Source organism: Taeniopygia guttata, chromosome 30, assembly GCF_048771995.1.
Source record: "Taeniopygia guttata chromosome 30, bTaeGut7.mat, whole genome shotgun sequence".
Taxonomy (NCBI): domain Eukaryota; kingdom Metazoa; phylum Chordata; class Aves; order Passeriformes; family Estrildidae; genus Taeniopygia; species Taeniopygia guttata.
The window spans coordinates 52,343-74,123 of NC_133055.1; the positions used below are offsets into that span (position 1 = coordinate 52,343).

Below are 21,781 nucleotides of genomic sequence, written 5' to 3' on the forward strand. Positions count from 1 at the left end.
GCACAGGTATGTGGTGGGGGCAGCTCCTGTCTGGGACTTATCCTTCGATGTACGGATTTTTGCAGTCAGCTGCTCGCTCAGGGCCACAGGACTCGGACCGCAAACATCGGCTCTTTTCCCTGGGAAAGGAAACTCACCAGTCCAGGTTCCTGATCTCAGTTTGTAGGGCTCCCCTGGGACTGTCAGGGCAGCACAAGTATGAGGTGGGGGCAGCTACTGTCTGGGACTTATCCTTCGATGTTTGGATTTTTTGCAGTCAGCTCCCCGCTCAGGGGCACAGGACTCGGAGCGCAAACATCGGCTCTTTTCCCTGGGAAAGAAAACTCACCAGTCCAGGTTCCTGATGTCAGTTTCTAGGGCTTCCCTGGGACTATCAGGGCAGCACAGGTATGAGGTGGGGGCAGCTTCTGTCTGGGACTTATCCTTCGATGTTTTGATTTTTTGCAGGCTACTGCCCGCTCAGGGCCACAGGACCCTGGGCACAAACATCGGCTCTTTTCCCTGGGAAAGAAAACTCACAAGACCAGGTTCCTGATGTCAGTTTCTAGGGCTTCCCTGGGACTGTCAGGGCAGCACAGGTATGAGGTGGGGGCAGCTCCTGTCTGGGACTTATCCTTCGATGTTTGGATTTTTTGCAGTCAGCTCCAGGCTCAGGGCCACAGGACCCTGGGCACAAACATCGGCTCTTTTCCCTGGGAAAGAAAACTCACCAGTCCAGGTTCCTGATGTCAGTTTGCAGGGCTCCCCTGGGACTGTCAGGGCAGCACAAGTATGAGGTGGGGGCAGCTACTGTCTGGGACTTATCCTTCGATGTTCGGAATTTTTGCAGTCAGCTGCCCGCTCAGGGCCACAGGACCCTGGGCACAAACATCGGCTCTTTTCCCTGGGAAAGGAAACTCACCAGTCCAGGTTCCTGATGTCAGTTTGTAGGGCTCCCCTGGGACTCTCAGGGCAGCACAAGTATGAGGTGGGGGCAGCTCCTGTCTGGGACTTATCCTTCGATGTTTGGATTTTTTGCAGTCAGCTCCCCGCTCAGGGGCACAGGACTCGGAGCGCAAACATCGGCTCTTTTCCCTGGGAAAGAAAACTCACCAGTCCAGGTTCCTGATGTCAGTTTCTAGGGCTTCCCTGGGACTGTCAGGGCAGCACAAGTATGAGGTGGGGGCAGCTTCTGTCTGGGACTTATCCTTCGATGTTCGGATTTTTTGCAGGCTACTGCCCGCTCAGGGCCACAGCACCCTGGGCACAAACATCGGCTCTTTTCCCTGGGAAAGAAAACTCACCAGTCCAGGTTCCTCATGTCAGTTTCTAGGGCTTCCCTGGGACTGTCAGGGCAGCACAGGTATGAGGTGGGGGCAGCTTCTGTCTGGGACTTATCATTCGATGTTCAGATTTTTTGCAGTCAGCTCCCGGCTCAGGGCCACAGGACCCTGGGCACAAACATCGGCTCTTTTCCCTGGGAAAGGAAACTCACCAGTCCAGGTTCCTGATGTCAGTTTCTAGGGCTTCCCTGGGACTGTCAGGGCAGCACAGGTATGAGGTGGGGGCAGCTTCTGTCTGGGACTTATCCTTCGATGTTCGGATTTTTTGCAGTCAGCTCCCGGCTCAGGGCCACAGAACCCTGGGCACAAACATCGGCTCTTTTCCCTGGGAAAGGAAACTCACCAGTCCAGGTTCCTGATGTCAGTTTGCAGGGCTCCCCTGGGACTGTCAGGGCAGCACAAGTATGAGGTGGGGGCAGCTACTGTCTGGGACTTATCCTTCGATGTTCGGATTTTTTGCAGTCAGCTGCCCGCTCGGGGCCACAGAACCCTGGGCACAAACATCGGCTCTTTTCCCTGGGAAAGGAAACTCACCAGTCCAGGTTCCTGATGTCAGTTTCTAGGGCTCCCCTGGGACTGTCAGGGCAGCACAAGTATGAGGTGGGGGCAGCTCCTGTCTGGGACTTATCCTTCGATGTTTGGATTTTTTGCAGTCAGCTCCCCGCTCAGGGGCACAGGACTCGGAGCGCAAACATCGGCTCTTTTCCCTGGGAAAGAAAACTCACCAGTCCAGGTTCCTGATGTCAGTTTCTAGGGCTTCCCTGGGACTATCAGGGCAGCACAAATATGAGGTGGGGGCAGCTCCTGTCTGGGACTTATCCTTCAATGTTTTGATTTTTTGCAGACTACTGCCCGCTCAGGGGCACAGGACTCGGAGCGCAAACATTGGCTCTTTTCCCTGGGAAAGAAAACTCACCAGTCCAGGTTCCTGATGTCAGTTTGTAGGGCTCCCCTGGGACTGTCAGGGCAGCACAAATATGAGGTGGGGGCAGCTCCTGTCTGGGACTTATCATTCGATGTTCGGATTTTTGGCAGTCAGATGCCCGCTCAGGGCCACAGGACTCGGAGAGCAAACATCGGCTCTTTTCCCTGGGAAAGAAAACTCACCAGTCCAGGTTCCTGATGTCAGTTTGTAGGGCTCCCCGGGGACTCTCAGGGCAGCACAGGTATGTGGTGGGGGCAGCTCCTGTCTGGGACTTATCCTTCGATGTTTTGATTTTTTGCAGACTGCTGCCAGTTTAGGGCCACAGGACCCTGAGCACAAACATCGGCTCCTTTCCCTGGGAAAGAAAACTCACCAGTCCAGGTTCCTGATGTCAGTTTCTAGGGCTTCCCTGGGACTGTCAGGGCAGCACAGGTATGAGGTGGGGGCAGCTTCTGTCTGGGACTTATCCTTCGATGTTTTGATTTTTTGCAGGCTACTGCCCGCTCAGGGCCACAGGACCCTGGGCACAAACATCGGCTCTTTTCCCTGGGAAAGAAAACTCACCAGTCCAGGTTCCTGATGTCAGTTTGTAGGGCTCCCTTTGGACTGTCAGGCCAGCACAGGTACTTGGTGGGGGCTGGTCCAGTCGAGGACACATCCTTCGATGTTCCGATTTTTTGCAGACTGCTGGCCGCTCAGGGCCACAGGACCCTGAGCACAAACTCCGGCTCTTTGCCCTGGGAAAGAAAACTCACCAGTCCAGATTCCTAATGTCAGTTTGTAGGGCTCCCCTGGGACTGTCAGGGCAGCACCGGTATGAGGTGGGGGCAGCTACTGTCTGGGACTTATCCTTCGATGTTTTGATTTTTGCAGACTGCTGCCCGCTCAGGGCCACAAGACTCGGAGTGCAAACATCGGCTTTTTTCCCTGGGAAAGAAAACTCACCAGTCCAGGTTCCTGATGTCAGTTTGTAGGGCTCCCCTGCGACTCTCAGGGCAGCAAAAGTATGAGGTGGGGGCAGCCCCTGTCTGGGACTTATCCTTCGATGTTTTGATTTTTTGCAGACTGCTGCCCGCTCAGGGCCACAGGACTCGGAGTGCAAACATCGGCTCTTTTCCCTGGGAAAGAAAACTCACCAGTCCAGGTTCCTGAGGTCAGTTTGTAGGGCTCCCCTGCGACTCTCAGGGCAGCACAAGTATGAGGTGGGGGCAGCTTCTGTCTGGCACTTATCATTCGATGTTCGGATTTTTGGCAGTCAGATGCCCGCTCAGGGCCACAGGACTCGGAGAGCAAACATCGGCTCTTTTCCCTGGGAAAGAAAACTCACCAGTCCAGGTTCCTGATGTCAGTTTGTGGGGCTCCCCTGGGACTCTCAGGGCAGCACAAGTATGAGGTGGGGGCAGCTCCTGTCTGGGACTTATCCTTCGATGTTTTGATTTTTTGCAGACTGCTGCCCGCTCAGGGCCACAGGACTCGGAGTGCAAACATCGGCTCTTTTCCCTGGGAAAGAAAACTCACCAGTCCAGGTTCCTGATGTCAGTTTGTAGGGCCCCCCTGGGACTCTCAGGGCAGCACAAGTATGAGGTGGGGGCAGCTCCTGTCTGGGACTTATCCTTCGATATTTTGATTTTTTGCAGTCAGCTGCCCGCTCAGGGCCACAGAACCCTGGGCACAAACATCGGCTCTTTTCCCTGAGAAAGGAAACTCACCAGTCCAGGTTCCTGATGTCAGTTTGCAGGGCTCCCCTGGGACTGTCAGGGCAGCACAAGTATGAGGTGGGGGCAGCTACTGTCTGGGACTTATCCTTCGATGTTCGGATTTTTTGCAGTCAGCTCCCGGCTCAGGGCCACAGAACCCTGGGCACAAACATCGGCTCTTTTCCCTGGGAAAGGAAACTCACCAGTCCAGGTTCCTGATGTCAGTTTCTAGGGCTCCCCTGGGACTGTCAGGGCAGCACAAGTATGAGGTGGGGGCAGCTCCTGTCTGGGACTTATCCTTCGATGTTTGGATTTTTTGCAGTCAGCTCCCCGCTCAGGGGCACAGGACTCGGAGCGCAAACATCGGCTCTTTTCCCTGGGAAAGAAAACTCACCAGTCCAGGTTCCTGATGTCAGTTTCTAGGGCTTCCCTGGGACTATCAGGGCAGCACAAATATGAGGTGGGGGCAGCTCCTGTCTGGGACTTATCCTTCAATGTTTTGATTTTTTGCAGACTACTGCCCGCTCAGGGGCACAGGACTCGGAGCGCAAACATTGGCTCTTTTCCCTGGGAAAGAAAACTCACCAGTCCAGGTTCCTGATGTCAGTTTGTAGGGCTCCCCTGGGACTGTCAGGGCAGCACAAATATGAGGTGGGGGCAGCTCCTGTCTGGGACTTATCATTCGATGTTCGGATTTTTGGCAGTCAGATGCCCACTCAGGGCCACAGGACTCGGAGAGCAAACATCGGCTCTTTTCCCTGGGAAAGAAAACTCACCAGTCCAGGTTCCTGATGTCAGTTTGTAGGGCTCCCCGGGGACTCTCAGGGCAGCACAGGTATGCGGTGGGGGCAGCTCCTGTCTGGGACTTATCCTTCGATGTTTTGATTTTTTGCAGACTGCTGCCAGTTTAGGGCCACAGGACCCTGAGCACAAACATCGGCTCCTTTCCCTGGGAAAGAAAACTCACCAGTCCAGGTTCCTGATGTCAGTTTCTAGGGCTTCCCTGGGACTGTCAGGGCAGCACAGGTATGAGGTGGGGGCAGCTTCTGTCTGGGACTTATCCTTCGATGTTTTGATTTTTTGCAGGCTACTGCCCGCTCAGGGCCACAGGACCCTGGGCACAAACATCGGCTCTTTTCCCTGGGAAAGAAAACTCACCAGTCCAGGTTCCTGATGTCAGTTTCTAGGGCTCCCTTTGGACTGTCAGGCCAGCACAGGTACTTGGTGGGGGCTGGTCCGGTCGAGGACACATCCTTCGATGTTCCGATTTTTTGCAGACTGCTGGCCGCTCAGGGCCACAGGACCCTGAGCACAAACTCCGGCTCTTTGCCCTGGGAAAGAAAACTCACCAGTCCAGGTTCCTGATGTCAGTTTGTGGGGCTCGCCTGGGACTGTCAGGGCAGCATAAGTATGAGGTGGGGGCAGCTCCTGTCTGGGACTTATCCTTCGATGTTTTGATTTTTTGCAGACTGCTGCCCGCTCAGGGCCACAGGACTCGGAGTGCAAACATCGGCTCTTTTCCCTGGGAAAGAAAACTCACCAGTCCAGGTTCCTGATGTCAGTTTGTAGGGCTCCCCTGGGACTGTCAGGGCAGCACAGGTATGTGGTGGGGGCAGCTCCTGTCTGGGACTTATACTTCGATGTTTTGATCTTTTGCAGACTGCTGCCAGTTTAGGGCCACAGGACCCTGAGCACAAACATCGGCTCTTTTCCCTGGGAAAGAAAACTCACCAGTCCAGGTTCCTGATGTCAGTTTGTAGGGCTCCCCTGGGACTGTCAGGGCAGCACAAGTATGAGGTGGGGGCAGCTCCTGTCTGGGACTTATCCTTCGATGTTCGGATTTTTTGCAGTCAGCTACCCACTCAGGCCCACAGGACTCGGAGCGCAAACATCGGCTCTTTTCCCTGGGAAAGAAAACTCACAAGTATGAGGTGGGGGCCGCTCCTGTCTGAGACTTATAAGGCCGTAGGTTCCTGAGCACAAACTCAGGCTTTTCTTTCCAAGGTTGAGCAGTCACTTTGGCTTCCCAATGCAAACAATGACTCACCTGCTTAGCATAACACCCTCACCCTGGGCTCATGCCCTCTGCCACTGATTTGAACTGCCTGCACCTGAAAGGAAGTTACGACTATTGTCAAAATGAGGCAGGACAACTTCACAGCATCAAACATCTTATGTCAATTTCCCAGTACAACCTCGAGACAAACTACACCCTGCATTACCAATTTCAAGTCCCCGGGACTTTTGCTGTTACAGACTATGCAGCAGGGCAGAGCAGCTTCGGTACAAATATGTGCAGACACCCGTGACACAGGACAGGGCATGACAAACTAGGAGACAGAACAGGGGGAGAGAGCTTTTGATGAGAAGAAAGGACTGAGAGACCCAAAGAACACAGAGTGCACCAGAGACAAGTGACAGAACACACACCAGAACTGCTCTGCCCTGCGCACCTCAGCATTGAGATCAAAACAGACACTTTACATTTAGGTGGGCTTAGGAGACTCTTCTTCAACATCCCCATCTCCAAAACTGACTCAAAAACCCCTCCTGAGGAGTCCCAAGCTTGCACCTCTCTTCCATCCCCTCTGTGGGTTGTAGCCCTTGACTTATCTTGGACATATCTGGGGATGCAAACCCCCATTGGGTGCAGAAGGAGGCCACTACTCCCATCCCCAGGCCGTGGCCCTGACTTATCTTTTGTATGACTGGAAATGCGAATCCACGTTGGACCTGAAATGAGTCCTCCTCGGAGGGGATCTCCTGTTAGCCTCTTAGTCGGCTAGAATAAAGAACAGGAAAATAAATGGTTGTGTTTAGTGTTATGTGGGCCAAATCCCATCAAGTCAGATACTTATCCTCTCCTGAGTGTGCCTGGGTGCTCAAGTCTCCAGCTCCATCCCTAGTCTAAGGTTTGGCTGTTATTATGAGTAGCACCTGGTTTAGAGAGGCAAAGTTACATGGCATTTCTGCGAGTTCAGTGGACAAGCTTGTGTGCTGTATGACACACGGATGCCTCTGCTATGCTTGTGAAAAGCCTTGCAAATAGACACCATTTCTCACCCTCCTGCCTGCAAATCCCCACCATGACAACTCTTAACTGGGTACCTTGCTCACTCTCCCACTCCTAGTCCCAATCCTCAACTCACCTGAAGCCTCAATCTCAGACATCATCTTTGACACAGGGCAGATCCCTTTTGGGACATGATGAATCTGCTGAAAAAATGTTGTACTCCACACAACCTGGAATTGCAGGAAGTTGAACTCCTCCTAAGAAAAAAAAAAAATCAGAAATTACAAAAGCCCCTGAATGCACAGACCCAAATAATGAATTTAAATACTCCCTGTGTTCAGTGTTGTTTTCCTCACAGTATCTTCAAAGCCTCTCTTGCATTAGAAGCCCAAAAGCACCTGCAGAGAACAAGCTGAGATGAGCTGAAAGAGCCTCTTCACCAAAAGGAGAGGAGAGCACTTACCCCAGCAGATTCCAAAGTGGGAATGAAGCCCCTTGGCAAAGGCTGGAGTTAATATACCCCTGATTGGGCCTGCTTCTCCTTCCCACCACACCCAGGAAAAGGGAGGGGGCAAACCCCACCGAGTGTACAAGCCCTCAGAGCAGCTCCAGCTGTTTTGAATTCAGAGAGAATAAAGGGCTTAATATAGAAGAAAACTCTTCAGGGAAATGACAGCACTTTCTTTTTTGCTACAACTACTTGGAGCAAAAGGGCAAGAAAACTGGTAAGAAATAAAACTTTCTTTTTAGGCAGCATATCTAGATAAATTGGGTAATTTGCTGTTAACTTCTATAATTATTCCTCAGTGACTACTAAGTAGTACTCAACATGAGACTAAGGGTGGAAGAAAATACTAATTATACAAACAGTCTAAGTCTCCTTGGGACTACTAATTAGGGCTAACTACATTATAAATAAAAATAAGGAAAAACATAGGCTCCTGGGCAGCATAAAGGTTAAGTACATGCTAGGCTTTCCTTTCTCTGAGATATTTAGTCCTAGGGCACAGAAAGAAGTGCCCTGAAACGTAGTTTTAAACCCTTAAAATGCTGAAAAAGCATTCTAGAAGAGCCTCCTTCAAGTGAATCCCTTAAAATGAGGAAATGGGGAAGTTACCCCCACTGAAATGAATACAATGGCAAATAAATGGCTCCTGCCCTCTAATTTAATCCCCTAGAATATTGGGAAAAGAGAACTTTTCCTCACTTTAAATCTCTCCAGTGATGAAGGCAGAGAGATGCTCCCCTCAATCCAAACCTTTAAGAAAGAGGGATAGCTGGGCTTCCCCCTCAATTTAAGCCTTAGGACAACAAAAAGGGTTACCCTTAATTCAAACCCATAAAAAACACTGTCAAGGTTTTCCCCTTCTGTTTAAACTGGAAAATAATGGAGAATGGGGATTCCCTGTCAATTAACACCCCAACAGCATAGAAAAGGCAGGGATTCTTTTAACTGAGACCTCGGAGGGGGTGTGGGAGGTCTGAGGGGGCTCGAAGGGGCTCTGAGGGGGCTCTGAGGGGGTGTGGGAGGTCTGAGGGGCTCGGAGGGGGCTCGGAGGAGGCTCTGAGGGGGCTCTGAGGGGGTGTGGGAGGTCTGAGGGGGCTCGAAGGGGCTCTGAGGGGGCTCTGAGGGGGTGTGGGAGGTCTGAGGGGCTCGGAGGGGGCTCGGAGGAGGCTCTGAGGGGGCTCTGAGGGGGCTCGGAGGGGGTGTGGGAGGTCTGAGGGGCTCTGAGCGGGCTCTGACAGGGTGTGGGAGGTCTGAGAAGCTCGGAGGGGGCTCTGAGGGGGCTCTGAGGGGCTCTGAGCAGGCTCTGAGGGGGTGTGGGAGGTCTGAGGGGCTCGGAGGGGGCTCTGAGGGGGTGTGGGAGGTCTGAGGGGCTCTGAGGGGGCTCGGAGGGGGTGTGGGAGGTCTGAGGGGGCTCGAAGGGGCTCTGAGGGGCTCTGACGGAGTGTGGGAGGTCTGAGGGGCTCTGAGCAGGCTCTGAGGGGGTGTGGGAGGTCTGAGGGGCTCGGAGGGGGCTCGAAGGGGCTCTGAGGAGGTTCGGTGGTCTGAGGGGCTCTGAGGGGGTGTGGGAGGTCTGAGGGGCTCTGAGGGGGCTCTGAGGGGGCTCTAAGGGGCTCTGAGGGGGTGTGGGAGGTCTGAGGGGCTCGGAGGGGCTCGGAGGGGGCTCGGAGGGGTTCTGAGGGGGCTCTGAGGGGGCTCGGAGGGGGTGTGGGAGGTCTGAGGGGCTCTGAGCGGGCTCTGACGGGGTGTGGGAGGTCTGAGAAGCTCGGAGGGGGCTCTGAGGGGGCTCTGAGGGGCTCTGAGCAGGCTCTGAGGGGGTGTGGGAGGTCTGAGGGGCTCTGAGGGGGCTCTGAGGGGGTGTGGGAGGTCTGAGGGGCTCGGAGGGGGCTCTGAGGGCCTCTGAGCAGGCTCTGAGGGGGTGTGGGAGGTCTGAGGGGCTCTGAGGGGGCTCGGAGGGGGTGTGGGAGGTCTGAGTGGGCTCGAAGGGGCTCTGAGGGGCTCTGACGGGCTCTGACGGGGTGTGGGAGGTCTGAGGGGCTCTGAGCAGGCTCTGAGGGGGTGTGGGAGGTCTGAGGGGCTCGGAGGGGGCTCGAAGGGGCTCTGAGGGGCTCTGAGGAGGTTCGGTGGTCTGAGGGGCTCTGAGGGGGTGTGGGAGGTCTGAGGGGCTCTGAGGGGCTCGGAGGGGGCTCTGAGGGGGTGTGGGAGGTCTGAGGGGCTCTGAGGGGCTCGGAGGGGGCTCGGAGGGGTTCTGAGGGGGTGTGGGAGGTCTGAGGGCTCTGAGGGGGCTCTGATGGGGCTCGCCGTGGGCGGGGCCTCGGGAGCCGCCACTCTCTATTGGCCGTTTATCGTTTCCCGCCGTTGGAACCACCCTCCCGGAGAGCTGTCAATCACGCCCGCCCCTCCTTTTCATTGGCTCCCGTCTGTTGTCGTTCCTGCCCCCGCCTTCCACGTGCAGGTCCCCCGTACGCTCCACCCCTTAGGGCGGCAGCAGCGAATCAGAGCGCGGCTGGGGCGTGGCCTCAGCGACTTTTCCCGGCCATCTATTGGCTGCCGCATGTGAGCGGGGCGAGCTCGCGTGTCATGTGAGGGCGCGGTCACGTGGGCGCGGGTGTCATGGCGCTGCCCGGGGCGGTGGCGCTGCCGCTGCTGCTGCTGCTCCTGAGCGGGGCCGCGGGCTGCGGGCACCAGGTGGGACGGGGAGCCTCGGACAGACGGGCTGGGGGCACTGGGATTGCCCGGGGACTGGGGAGCTGGGTAACGGGAGCTGCCATAGGCTGGGACACCGGGAAGGGCTGAGGGGGGCACCGGAGCGGTCTGAGGGAACGGGAACTGGAAGAACTGGGGGCGCTGGGATGGGCTGGGGACGCTGAAGAAACGGGAACTGACGGGCATTGGTTTTGCAACCGCTTCCGGAGTTCAACGGCCACGCCGGGGCGGCGGCGGGGAGGGATCCCGGGGGGTTCCGAGGGATCCCGGGGGGTGCCGCGGGCCCAGCCCGGTCCGAGCCCCCCTGAACCCCCCCAGTCGTGTTCCCCGACCCGGCCGGACATGCTGAACGTGCACCTGGTGCCGCACTCGCACGACGACGTGGGCTGGCTCAAGACGGTGGACCAGTACTACTATGGAGGTGCGTGTGGACACCGGGGGGAGGGGGCGTCCCCAGGGCTGCTGTGCGGGTGGGGGTGGTGTCACCTGAGGGAGGGACAGCTGCGGGGGGAAGTGGGCGGCTGACGTGGCAAGGGGACACTGAGCGACCCCAATGGCCCCTGTGGCCGCCCTTTGTCACCCTGGCTGACGTGGCACTTTGTGCGTGTCCCCGCTGTCCCCTCTGGGGGCCAGCACCCCCAGATCCCACCCCCGGGGATGTCCCCTGTCCCCAAGATGCCACCGTGTCCCCAGTCCCGAGTGTTACCACAGCGCAGGCCACGGTTTTGGGGTGATCTGGTGCCCCCTGTGCCCCCCCAGTGCGGAACCGGGACCAGCACGCGGGGGTCCAGTACATCCTGGACTCGGTGGTGGCCCAGCTGGCCACCAACCCCTCACGGCGCTTCGTCTACGCCGAAGTGGCATTCCTGGCGCGCTGGTGGCGGCAGCAGGACCAGGCCACGCGCAGGCTGGTCAGGGAGCTGGTGCAGGAGGGTACGGGGCACTGGGAGGGACATGGGGGGCACTGGGAGGGACATTGGGGCACTGGGAAAGACTGGGGGGCACTGGGAGGGACTGAAGGGCACTGAAAGGGTATGGGTGACACTGGGAGAGACTGGGAGGCACTAAAAGGGACATGGGTGACACTGGGAGGGACTGAAGGGCACTGAAAGGGGCATGGGTGACACTGGGAGAGACTGGGAGGCACTAAAACGGACGTGGGTGACCGTGGGGGGGGATCACTGGGACCCTGGGCTGGGGTCTGGGCTCTCCGTGACCATGTGGTGCTCATGCCATTGTGGGTGGTGGGGCGCAGCCAAGCCTGGGGTGTCCCCTGAGGGGATTTGGGGGCCGTGTGCCCCTCTCTCCCCGCCTAGGCCGGCTGGAGCTAGTGGGGGGAGGCTGGTGCATGAGCGACGAGGCGGCGGCGCACTACGGGGCGGCCCTGGAGCAGATGGCCCTGGGCCGGCGCTTCCTGCGCCGCCTCTTCGGGGCCTGCGGCATGCCACGCGTGGCCTGGCAGATCGACCCCTTCGGCCACGCCCGCGAGCTGGCCGCCACCTTCGCCCAGGTGGGGCAGCCCTGGGACCCTGCCCTGGCACCCACGGAGCGTCCCTAGGACCCCCAAACCTCCCTGGAGCCTCCCCTGCATCCCCAAATCACCCTTGGGATCCCCAGACCTTCCCCTGCACCCCAAAACCTTCCCTGGCACTCCCAACCTTCTCAGCACCGCCAAACTCCCCTTTGGCATTCCCAACAACGCCCCCATGACCCCCATGTCCCCCAGATGGGCTACGATGGGCTCTTCGTGGGCCGTGTGGACCACCAGGACAAGTGGGTGCGGCTGCAGCGCCGGGAGCTGGAGCTGCTCTGGAGGGGCAGCACGAGCCTGGCCCCCCCCCATGCCGACATCTTCACCGGTGACCCCCAAACTGCCCCCTGTCCCCCTGCAGTGACCCCTGAACTGCTCCTATCCCCCTTCCTCCTGTCCCCTCCCATCCCTTCCCAAGGCTTTGTCCCATGTCCCCTCCCAGGGCTGACCCCAGCCCCTCCCAACTTGTCCCCATCCACGTCATCTCAGTGTTCCCAACCCCTCCTGTCCCCATCCATGCCACCCCCAGTGTCCCCATCTTGTCCCCAGGGGTGTCCCTATGGTGTCCCCAGGTGTGTCCCCAACCCCTCCCTCCTGTCCCCCTTTGCCCATCCCAGCCATGTCCCCTGTCCCCCGTGGTCCTGCTGGCAAGGGAGGTGACAGTGCTGTCCCCAGGGATCCTACCCAACGTGTACAACCCCCCCGCGGGGCTGTGCTGGGACCAGCTCTGCACCGACCCCCCTGTGGTGGACGGCGACGGCCCCGAGCGCAACGTGGACACCGTGGTCACCTCCTTCCTGGAGGCGGCGGCCACCCAGGTCCTGCCGGGGGGACGGGGGGCCGGGATCCCCGAGGGCGGGGTACCCAAAGATCCCTGTCCCCTGGGATGGGTGTTGTGGGTGTCCCTGTCCCCCTGGGGTGGGATCCCCAGGGGTCCTTGGCTGTCCCCGTGCCCCGGGCAGGGGTCCCGAGCCGTGTCCCCCTCCCCAGGCCCGGCAGTACCGCACCAACCACATCCTGATGACCATGGGCTCCGACTTCCACTATGAGAATGCCCACCTATGGTTCAAGAATCTGGACAAGCTCATCGCCCACGCCAACGCCCGGGTGAGGGGCTGTCCCCAAAACACCCCCTGGTGTCCCCAAGCCCCCCCGGGCCGTCCCTGACCCCCTCTCTGTCCCCAGCAAGCCAACGGCAGCCGTGTCCATGCCCTGTACTCCACCCCCTCCTGTTACCTGTGGGAGCTGCACCGGGCCAACCTCACCTGGTGAGGGGAGGGGCCGAGGGGCAGGCGGGACAGACAGATGGACAGACAGACAGCTAGGGTGTCCCCCAGGCCCCTGAAGACGGACGATTTCTTCCCCTACTCGGATGGGCCCCACCAGTTCTGGACCGGCTTCTTCAGCAGCCGCCCGGCCTTCAAGGGCTACGAGCGGCTCAGCAGCGGCTTCCTGCAGGTGGGGGGCACCTGGAGACCCCTCCAGGTCTTGGGGGCCCCCCTCTCGGGCAGCGGGGACCCCCCCTCAGACATGGATTCTGACCCCCAGATCTGCAGCCAGCTGGAAGCTCTGGCCGGGCCCTCGGCACGGGACGGTCCCTACGGCCCTGGGGATAGCTCCGTGCTCCGTGAGTATCTTGGGGGATACCTGGAGGGGACCTGGGGACCCCCAAACCCCCCACACCCACTTTTGCCCGCCCCAAGGTGAGGCCGTGGCCGTGGCCCAGCACCACGACGCCGTGGCCGGCACCGAGAGGCAGCACGTGGCCGACGACTACGCCCGGCAGCTGGCCAAGGGCTGGGACAGCTGCCAGGTGAGCCCCACCGCTGCCCGGGGGTCCAGGTGGGGTTTGGGGGACAAGGGCGGGGCTGGGGGTGACCCAGCGACCCTCCCCAAATTGTGGCCACCCCTGGCAGGTGCTGGTGGCCAATGCCCTGTCCATTCTGGGGGGCACCAAGGAGCCCTTCATCTTCTGCAACGCCCTCAACATCAGCGTGTGCCCCCTCAGCGAGACCACCCCTCACGTGAGCACCTGGTCCGGAGCTTTTGGGGGGTGCTCCGGGGGTCCCTAGGGACTGAAACCCCCCTTCACTGTGTGACCCCTCTCCAGTTCACTGTGATCCTCTACAACCCCCTGGCCTGGGGCGTGACCTGGCCTGTGCGCCTGCCGGTCAGGGCCACCTCCTATGCCGTGACCGACCCTCAGGGCCAGCCCGTGGCCAGCCAGGTGAGCCTGGGCTCCCCTCGCCCACCTGGACCCACCGAACCCCCCCCCCGTGACCCCTGGCACCCCCTCACCTGCCCCCTCACCCCCCCCCAGGTGGTCCCGGTATCCGGCGTGACCCGGTGGCTGCGGGGCGACACCGGGGGGGCCCCAGGGGAGCTCCTGTTCCAGGCCTGGGCCCCCCCCTTGGGGTTCAGCACCTTTGAGGTGAAGCAGCTGAGCCCGGGGGCCCCCTGGGACCCCCCCAGGTGGCCCTCAGGGGACCCAGAGCCAAAGCTCGAGAACGAGGTGAGGGGACATCGCGGAGGGACGTGGATCTGGGGGTTGGCTGGGCAGGGCAGGGCGAGTCCCAGCTCCCAGTTAAAGCAGCTGGGGGGTGACTGGGTGGCCGGGGGAGGCGGGGGGAGCGACCTACCTGTGTCCCCCCCACCCCAGCACCTGCGGATCCGGTTCGACCCCATCACGGGGCACCTGCTGGAGATCCAGAACCTGGCCAAGGGCTTCTCGCTGCCCGTCTTCCAGAGCTTTTACTGGTGAGTCTGGGGACACCCCCGGTGGATTCTGGGGGCGGTCCCCAGCTGGGGGGATCCCCCTAAGCTCCCCTGGCCCCCCCAGGTACAACGCCAGCGCCGGGGACGGGTTGAGCCCCCAGGCCTCGGGCGCTTACATCTTCCGGCCCAACGCGTCCACACCCATCCCTGTGGCCAAACGCGCGGCCACGCGCCTGCTCAAGGTGGGTGGGGTCCCGGGGGTGTCCCCCTTTGGATTTGGGGGGGTCTCCAGATGTCACCGAGTGTCTCTGTGTGCCTCCAGACGGCACTGGTGCAGGAACTGCACCAGAACTTCTCAGCGTGGTGCTCGCAGGTGCTGCGGCTGCGCCCGGGGCAGCCCTACCTGGAGCTGGAGTGGACTGTGGGGCCCATCCCCGTGGCGTGAGTCCAGGCAGGGGTCTCGGGACTTCCAGACCTCCCCTGGAGACCCCCTGGTGACCCTCCTGTCCCCCCTCCCCAGGGACGGGCTGGGCAAGGAGGTCATCAGCCGCTTTGAGACCCCGCTGCGCACAGCCGGGCACTTCTACACGGACTCCAACGGGCGCCAGGTGCTGGAGCGCAGGTTAGGGGGCTCTGGTGACCCCCGAGACCCCCTCAGGGGCTCCACGGGACCCCTGTGACCCCCCCCCCGGATCCCCCCCAGGCGTGACTTCCGCCCCACCTGGAACCTGAGCCAGAGCGAGCCCGTGGCAGGGAATTACTACCCCGTGAACACCCGGATCTTCATCAAGGTACCGGGGCTGGGCAGGGCACAGCTGGGCACAGCTGGGGGCTGGGAAGGGCACCCCTGGGGCTGGGCAGGGCCCACCTGGGCACAGCTGGGGCTGGGCAGGGCACACCTAGGCACAGCTGGGGCTGGGAAGGGCACCCCTGGGGCTGGGCAGGGAACACCTGGGCCCTGCCCCGCCCTCCTCACACCTGTCCCACGTGGGCAGGACGAGAAGGTGCAGCTGACGGTGCTGACGGATCGCTCCCAGGGCGGCAGCAGCATCCTGGACGGGTCCCTGGAGCTCATGGTGAGCCAGGCACACTTGGGGGAGGTGACCCTGAGGGAGGGGACACCTGTGGCATCACCCGTGTCCCCTCCAGGTGCACCGGCGGCTCCTGAAGGATGACAACCGGGGGCTTGGGGAGCCGCTGGATGAGCCAGGGGCCGACGGGCGGGGCCTGGTGGTGCGGGGCCGGCACCTGGTGCTGCTGGACACCGCGGCGGCCGCGGCTGACCAGCACCGGCCACGGGCACAGGAGATGGTGACATCACCGTCCGTGGTGCTGGCACCCGGCCCGGGGCCTCACCTGCGCTGGGTGAGCGGGGAGGGGGCATGGGCTCATCCGTGCCAGGTGAGCGCTCTCCCCGCTCACCTGCCTGCCCCTCCGCTCACCTGCCTGTCCCTCCGCGCAGTTCTCGGGGCTGCAGCGGGCGCTGCCCCCCAGCCTGCACCTGCTGACAGTGGAGCCGCGCGGCGCCAGGGCCGTCCTGCTGCGCCTCGAGCACCTGTTCGAGCTTGGCGAGAGCCGCAACGGCTCCCGGCCTCTTAGCGTGGACCTGACGGTCAGCAGGGGGGTCCTGCCAGGGAATGGGGGTCTCAGGGGCACTGACAGGGAGGGGGTGAGGCTTTGGCGTCACCTGTGACAGGTGGGAGTGGGTATGGGGTCACCTGTGCCAGGTGACCGTTTCGGGGGTCCTGAGGCTGCTCCAGGGGATCCGGGACAGCTCCCAGGGTGCCACTCCTCCGCTCGGCCTCCTGCAGCCCCCGGGGTGGGCTTGGGGAGGGTCTGGGGGGGTCTCTACCTGCTCCCCCCAGCCTGGGCTGGGATTTGGGGTGGCTCTTGGTGGGGGGGAGTGTCTCTGACAGCCCCCTCCACCCCCCCCAGACTCTTTTCTCGGCCTTCACCATCACCTCAGTGCAGGAGATGGCCCTGGGGGGGGACATCCCCCTGCACAGCGTGTCCCGCCTGCTCTGGAACACAGCCACAGGTACCGGGGGCTCTGGGGGGAGGGGGTCTCAGCCCTCAGAGCCCCCCACAGCCCTCCTTATCCCCCCAGGCACCCCCAAACCCCGGCCACTGGCCCGGCTGGACCCGCGGCGCGTGACGCTGGAGCCAATGCAGATACGCACCTTCCTGGCCTCCGTGCGCTACGAGGGGCTCGGGGAGGGGCTGGGGGGGCCCTGAGCCGCCCCCTGCCCAAAGAAAGTCCATTAAAACTCCAGCCAATTTTGGTCAGACGTCCTTTAATTGGGAGCAGCCAGGGCGGGCTCGTGGGAGTAGCAGCATTTCTCACCTTGGGGACAGGTGCCCTGTTTTGGGGGGGGGGGGGGACAATAAGGGGGGGCTGGAACCTGCCCCAAAACGCCCCCTCTGTGTTCACAGACTCCCCGCTTCTTATTCCTGGACAGCCCCCCAAATTCCCAGATCCTCCTCCCCGTATTTCCAGGCACCCCCTCTTTATTCCAAACCCCTGCCCCCCTTTTATTTTCTCAAAGCCTTTCTCTTTTTATTTCCTGGACCCCCCCTCTATTCCCACACTCCCCCTGCATATTTTAGGGATTCCCTCTTTACTTTGAGGACCCCTCCCCGCCATATTTTGGGGCCCCCTCCCCACCTCCTTGAAGCGTTTGCAGGGGAATTGTTTCAGCCCAGCCCCATCCGGCCGCTGCGTCCGCTTGTTCTGGAGCCGCTCCCGCTTCTCCTGCAGGGAGGGGGCGATGCCCCCCCTGGAAAGGCCCAGAGTGAGCTGGGGACCATCCCCCCAAAAAGGGGAGAGGGTGAGGGGCCCCTCCCCCAGAAAGGATGGAGCTAAGGCTTCACCCCTTCACCTTTTTTAGGTGGGTTTATGCCCCACCTCGAGTGAAAAAAGGGGAGAATGTCCCCCTTGAGAAGGGTGGGGAGCACCTGGACTCCCAAAGCAGCCCCCCCAGGCCTCACCCTGGCTTGGCCCTGGCCTTCGGACCCCAAAAAGCTTCGGGGTTCTCTGGGAATCGCTTCAAGCCGCGCTTCCGGGAGCTGGGGTTGGCATCCTCGTGGAGGGCGAAGGAAGCCTGGAGCCTGGGATGGGGGGTAAAGGGGAGGGGAGGGGGGGTCAGGGATTTTGGGGGGATCTGGGGTCCCCCCCAAACCCCACTTCACGCTGGGGGTCCTACGTGGGCTCCACCGCGAGGATCCGGGCGGCTGGGCTGGAGTCTGGGAGCCGCTCCCACTTCACCGGGTGGAGCTTGGCCTGGGAAAAAGTGGGGAAAATTGGGAAAAAGGGGGGAAAAAGTAGGGAAAGGGAGGTAGGAAAATGGGGTTCAGCCCCCTCAAGCGTGGGGAGGCATCCCCAAGCCCCCTCCTCACCCAGCAGCGCATGATGTCCCAGAGCACAGCCGGCGGCGCGTCCGTCTTGACGGCGTTGCGGCAGGCGTGGGACAGCGAGACCCGGAACCCCGCATGCAGCAGGGCCGACCTGGGGGAACAGAGGGGTTTGGGGGGGCCAGGACCGGGTCTGAGGGGGTCTTTGAGGGGGTTTGGGAGGGCCAGGATGGGGTTGGGGGTTCCCTGAAGGGATTCGGGGGGGCCAGGATGGGGTTTAGGGGCTGCCTAAAGGGATTTGGGGTCCCCAAGGGGGTTTGCAGGGAGTCACTGAAAGGGTCTGGGGGGTCCCTGAGGGAATTTGAGGGTCCTTGAAGGGGTTTGGGGGACCCAGGACAGGGTCTGCAGTTCCCCTAAAGGGGTTCGAGGGTCCCTGAGGGGATTTAGGTGGTCCCTAAAGAGGTTTGGGAGTCCCTGAGGGGCTTTGGGGGTCCCTACCTGAGCTGCAACAGGGAAGGCGTGTTGCTGCGGATGGTGCTGCTCAGCCCGTCCAGGGTGTAGTAGAGGGGGACATCGCTCAGCTCCTGTCCCAAAAGCAGCCCCACAGTCACAGCCAGCCCCACAGCTGGGGTGTCCCCACAATTGGGGTGTCCCGTGTCACCTCGGCGATGACGCTCAGCATCCCCCGCATGCGCGGCTCCGTCGAGAAGCGCCCGGGGCTTCGCTCCAGTGCCGCCAACACCCCCTTCACGAAGGCAGGGTCATGCAGGGGCTCAGCCCACACCGGGCCCCCCACCTTTAGAAGGAGAAAAAAGGGGGTTCAGGGCCCCATTTGGGGGTGCTGAGGTGTGGGGGGGCTGGGGGGCCGTACGCACCTGGTGGCGCTGCTGGCAGAACTCGCAGGTGGGACCCACGGGCGGCCCTGTGGCTGCGCTGTACTTGAAGCTGGAGAAGGGGGAGACGTGGTCACAGGCCCCCCCCCCCCAAAAAGGATCATGGGGACCCCCACAAGGGTCTCGAGGAGCCCCAAAATCGCTCGGGGGGCAGGGGGAGGGGGGGGCCATACCCGCTGCCGTGGCTCGTGGCTCTGCCCAGGCGCTGCAGGTGGTGTGAGCCGCACCCCATACAGTGGAACACCAGCGCCTGCTTGCTGTGGGGAAACGGGGTCAGAGCGGCTCTGGGGGGGCACAGGGACCCCCCAAAACACCCCAGGGGGACCCCTCCTCACCTGGCCGAAGCCTTGACCTTGGCCTGGCCCGTGAAGACCCTGACGAAGACGCGCACGTAGAAGTCGGCGCTGACCGACAGCAGCGGCACCACGAAGCGCTGGTAGCAGTTGGCACGGAGGTCGAGGCTGTGCAGGATGATCCGCAGGGCCTGGCAGGGGACAGAGGGGACAGGGGACGTGGGACACCCCCTGGAGCCTCCCCCCGGGACAGGGGACCCCCCCAGCACTGACCATCTCGTGGCAGAATTTGCCCTTGAGGGACACGGCGCCGTACTTGCTGTAGCAGGTCTCGGCGCTGTTGCCGGCCATCACCGCCATGTCCGTGCAGGTCACGCACAGCAGCCCTGGCAAATCCGGGTTCAGGGGGGCCTGGGAGGGTTTGGGGGGTACCCAAGAGCCCCCCAGACTCACCCCCCTCGCTCACGGCCTGCACGGCCGCGTCCAGGAAGGGCGCGGGGCTCCCGTAGGGGTCCAGATCGATGACGTCGAATGGTTCCCGCTGGGCTTTCCTTTGGTACATCAACATCCTGGGGGGGACACGAGGGATCCCCACAGCCCTTCTAGACCCTCAGCACCCCTTTGGGGTTCCCCCAGGACACCCCTAGCCTTGGTGACCTCCTCAGTGTGGTCCCAGCTTGTGGGGCAGGGCAGTCCCTGACGCCGCTTGGGAACATCGGGATCGGTTCCTGGGGGCAAAAGGGTTGTGGGGACCCCCCCCAGAGACCCCAAACTGGGGCAGGTGTTGGGGTGCCCATGGGGACACTTTGGGGACACCTCCCAGCACAGCCCCAAAGCCCCGGGCAGCACTGGGGGCTCAGCCCTGTTCCCAGCAGGGTTTGGGGTCACCGGGCGTGGTCCCAATTTGGGTTTGGGGTCACTGGTGAGATCCCAATTTGGGTTTGGGGTCCCCTAGGGTGATCCCAATTTGGGTTTGGGGTCACTGGTGAGATCCCAATTTGGGTTTGAGGTCCCCTAGGGTGATCCCAATGGGGTTGGGGTCACCTGGAATAATCCCAATCTGGGTTTGGGGTCCCTGTGTGACCCCGGGGGGCTTTGGGCTCACCTGGCATCAGCCAGCCGGGGCGTGACCAGCCCCCCGACGCCGTTGCGGGCCACGTTTCGGGCCATCAGCTCCACTGCCCGTGGGGAGCAGTCGCTGGCCACCACAGCCCCGAGCCCCGGCACCTCCCGGGCGAAGCGCACCGAGCGCAGCCCCGAGGCCGCCAGCGCCTCCAGCACCCGCAGCCCCCCCTGGGAGGGGCACAGGGGGGAGTCAGGGAACCCCAAAACCCCGCCGGAGGGTCAGGGGGTGCCCGGGATTCCCCCCAAATCTCCCAGACCCTTCCCCCACCTCGCAGGGCTCTCCTGGCCGCGCCGTCCGCGGGGTCTCGGGGGCTGTTGGGGGGTCCCCGGCCTCGGGGGGGCTTTGGGGGCTCTCCCCCAGCTCCTCCTCGCCTGGAAGGATGACTGGAAAAGAGGGGGGGGTGAGGGACCCCCAAAAAGGGGTCTGGGGGCAGATGGGGACCCCCACAAAGCTGCCGTACCCTGAATTCCTTTGGGGCGCAGCTGGAGCCGAGCGAATTCCGTCAGGACAGCACAGCTGGGGAGGGGGAAGGGGGGGTCAGGGATACCCCGGGGGGGGAGGTGACACCCCAAAACCCCCTCCAGGGCAGCCCTGAACCCCCAAACCACCCCAGGACCTGCCGGGACCCTCCCCAGAGCTCCCCAACCCCCCCCCAGGACCCCCCAGCACCTCCCAAGCCCCCCCAGGATCCTCCAGAGGCCCCCCAGGACCCCCCAGCGCCCCCAGGACCCTCCCAGCGCCTCCCAAGCCCCCTCAGAGCCCCCCCCAGGACCCCCAGCCCCCCCCAAGCGTCGCCAGGCCCCTCCGCAGCCCCCCGGCTCACGTGAGGTCGCGGTTGAAGCCCTGCACGGGGTTGTAAAACACCTCGTTGGCGCTGGGGAACACGATGGTGGCCCGGCCCTCGGTGATCAGCGTCTCGCCGCTACCGGGGGCGCCCTCCTCGCTTTGGGGGGGTCCCGCCGAGCCCTCCTGGGCCGCCCCCGAGCTCGGCGGCGTCGCCAAGCCGTTGGGGGAAGCGCCGTCCATGGTGGGGGGCACCGGGGGGCGTCTGCAGAGAGTGCTGAGCGCGGCGGCTGTTCGGGAGGGGGGGTCACGGGAAGGGTACGGCAGCACCGCAGCGGTTTTGGGGGGAAAACGGCGGAATTTGAGTCGGCCCCGGAGGGCGGGAAAAGGGGAGGCGACCCCCCGGAAAAGGGGAGGAAGAAGCGGGGAACGGGTGGGGGGGGGAGCTCTACCTTTTGTCACGGGGGTTCCGTGTCCTCTCCCCTCCCCCCCAAAACGGGACCGTTGCACCGCCCCCCCCCCCCAGCACGTGGCGCGGGGCAGGGCAGGGGGGGCTCAACCCGCCCCTGCTGGTGCCGTCCCGGGGTGTCCTCCCGTGTCCCCCGGTGCTGTCCATGTCCCCTCTGTCCCCCCCGTTCCTCACCCGCGCGCGCCGCCCCGCGCATCCCCCGCGCCGCCCCTCACATGGGCGCCGCCATGTTGCGCTGCTCACGTGACGCCGGCGGCTGCGCAGGGTCTCAAAACCTCCGCCCGTCGCTCGCAACCGTGATCCCGCTGGGGTGCCCGCCGGCAGCGCGGCGAGAAACTGATCCTGCCGGACCCGGCCCGCGGGGCGCGGTGGGTCAGGAGCCCACGCGTTTCCTGCGCGCTCCCCACGCGTTCTCCTCGCCTCGCCCGCGCGTTTTCTGCGTCCCCGCCCCT

General features: G+C 62.2%; 2 protein-coding genes across 11 annotated transcripts; one reads left to right on the plus strand and one right to left on the minus strand.

The window, feature by feature from the left end:
• The first annotated feature begins 10,017 nt into the window (after nt 1-10,017).
• MAN2B1 (mannosidase alpha class 2B member 1) lies at nt 10,018-16,696 on the plus strand. Of its 7 annotated transcripts, XM_041711777.2 has the most exons (24): nt 10,018-10,150; nt 10,487-10,589; nt 10,928-11,101; nt 11,485-11,678; nt 11,895-12,027; nt 12,375-12,517; nt 12,690-12,806; nt 12,885-12,967; nt 13,037-13,157; nt 13,248-13,326; nt 13,403-13,512; nt 13,616-13,723; nt 13,810-13,926; nt 14,020-14,211; nt 14,359-14,456; nt 14,539-14,656; nt 14,737-14,855; nt 14,935-15,036; nt 15,118-15,205; nt 15,410-15,490; nt 15,564-15,779; nt 15,877-16,026; nt 16,350-16,452; nt 16,522-16,696. In XM_041711777.2, exons 1-24 carry the CDS (start codon nt 10,076-10,078, stop codon nt 16,647-16,649), a joined length of 2,952 nt encoding a protein of 983 aa, XP_041567711.2. In that variant the 5' UTR covers nt 10,018-10,075; the 3' UTR covers nt 16,650-16,696. The 7 variants fall into 7 exon arrangements, with proteins under 7 accessions (XP_041567711.2, XP_072776083.1, XP_072776084.1 ...); XM_072919988.1 differs by lacking the exon at nt 11,895-12,027 and having other exon boundaries at nt 10,062-10,150; nt 10,928-11,079; XM_072919982.1 differs by lacking the exon at nt 11,895-12,027 and having other exon boundaries at nt 12,375-12,806.
• Nucleotides 16,692-21,712, minus strand: TRMT1 (tRNA methyltransferase 1). Of its 4 annotated transcripts, none has more exons than XM_041711781.2 (17): nt 21,573-21,712; nt 20,901-21,150; nt 20,538-20,593; nt 20,345-20,460; nt 20,057-20,244; nt 19,405-19,520; nt 19,225-19,337; nt 18,994-19,142; nt 18,832-18,915; nt 18,641-18,710; nt 18,427-18,561; nt 18,264-18,349; nt 17,811-17,919; nt 17,618-17,694; nt 17,403-17,522; nt 17,080-17,191; nt 16,692-16,774 (listed from the first exon to the last, which is right to left on the minus strand). In XM_041711781.2, the coding sequence occupies exons 2-17, from the start codon at nt 21,101-21,103 to the stop codon at nt 16,709-16,711; spliced, it is 1,800 nt and encodes a 599-aa protein (XP_041567715.1). In that variant the 5' UTR covers nt 21,104-21,150; nt 21,573-21,712; the 3' UTR covers nt 16,692-16,708. The 4 variants fall into 4 exon arrangements, with proteins under 4 accessions (XP_041567715.1, XP_041567714.1, XP_041567713.1 ...); XM_041711780.2 differs by having other exon boundaries at nt 21,545-21,678; XM_041711779.2 differs by having other exon boundaries at nt 21,504-21,644.
• Between the last annotated feature and the right edge of the window lie 69 nt (nt 21,713-21,781).

What these genes read in the sequence shown, in the direction of transcription:
- MAN2B1 (XM_072919982.1), top strand. Translation starts at nt 10,076, where the DNA reads ATGGCGCTGCCCGGGGCGGTGGCGCTGCCGCTGCTGCTGCTGCTCCTG. An exon ending in TGGCCGCCACCTTCGCCCAG is followed by an intron (nt 11,679 to 12,374) that starts GTGGGGCAGCCC and finishes TGCTGTCCCCAG; the next exon opens with GGATCCTACCCAACGTGTAC. An exon ending in TGGGGATAGCTCCGTGCTCC is followed by an intron (nt 13,327 to 13,402) that starts GTGAGTATCTTG and finishes GCCCGCCCCAAG; the next exon opens with GTGAGGCCGTGGCCGTGGCC.
- TRMT1 (XM_041711779.2), bottom strand. Translation starts at nt 21,525, where the DNA reads ATGCGCGGGGCGGCGCGCGCGG. An exon ending in GGGACATCATGCGCTGCTGG is followed by an intron (nt 17,695 to 17,810) that starts GTGAGGAGGGGG and finishes ACTTTTTCCCAG; the next exon opens with GCCAAGCTCCACCCGGTGAA. An exon ending in CCTGCAAACGCTTCAAGGAG is followed by an intron (nt 16,775 to 17,079) that starts GTGGGGAGGGGG and finishes CCCCCAAAACAG; the next exon opens with GGCACCTGTCCCCAAGGTGA.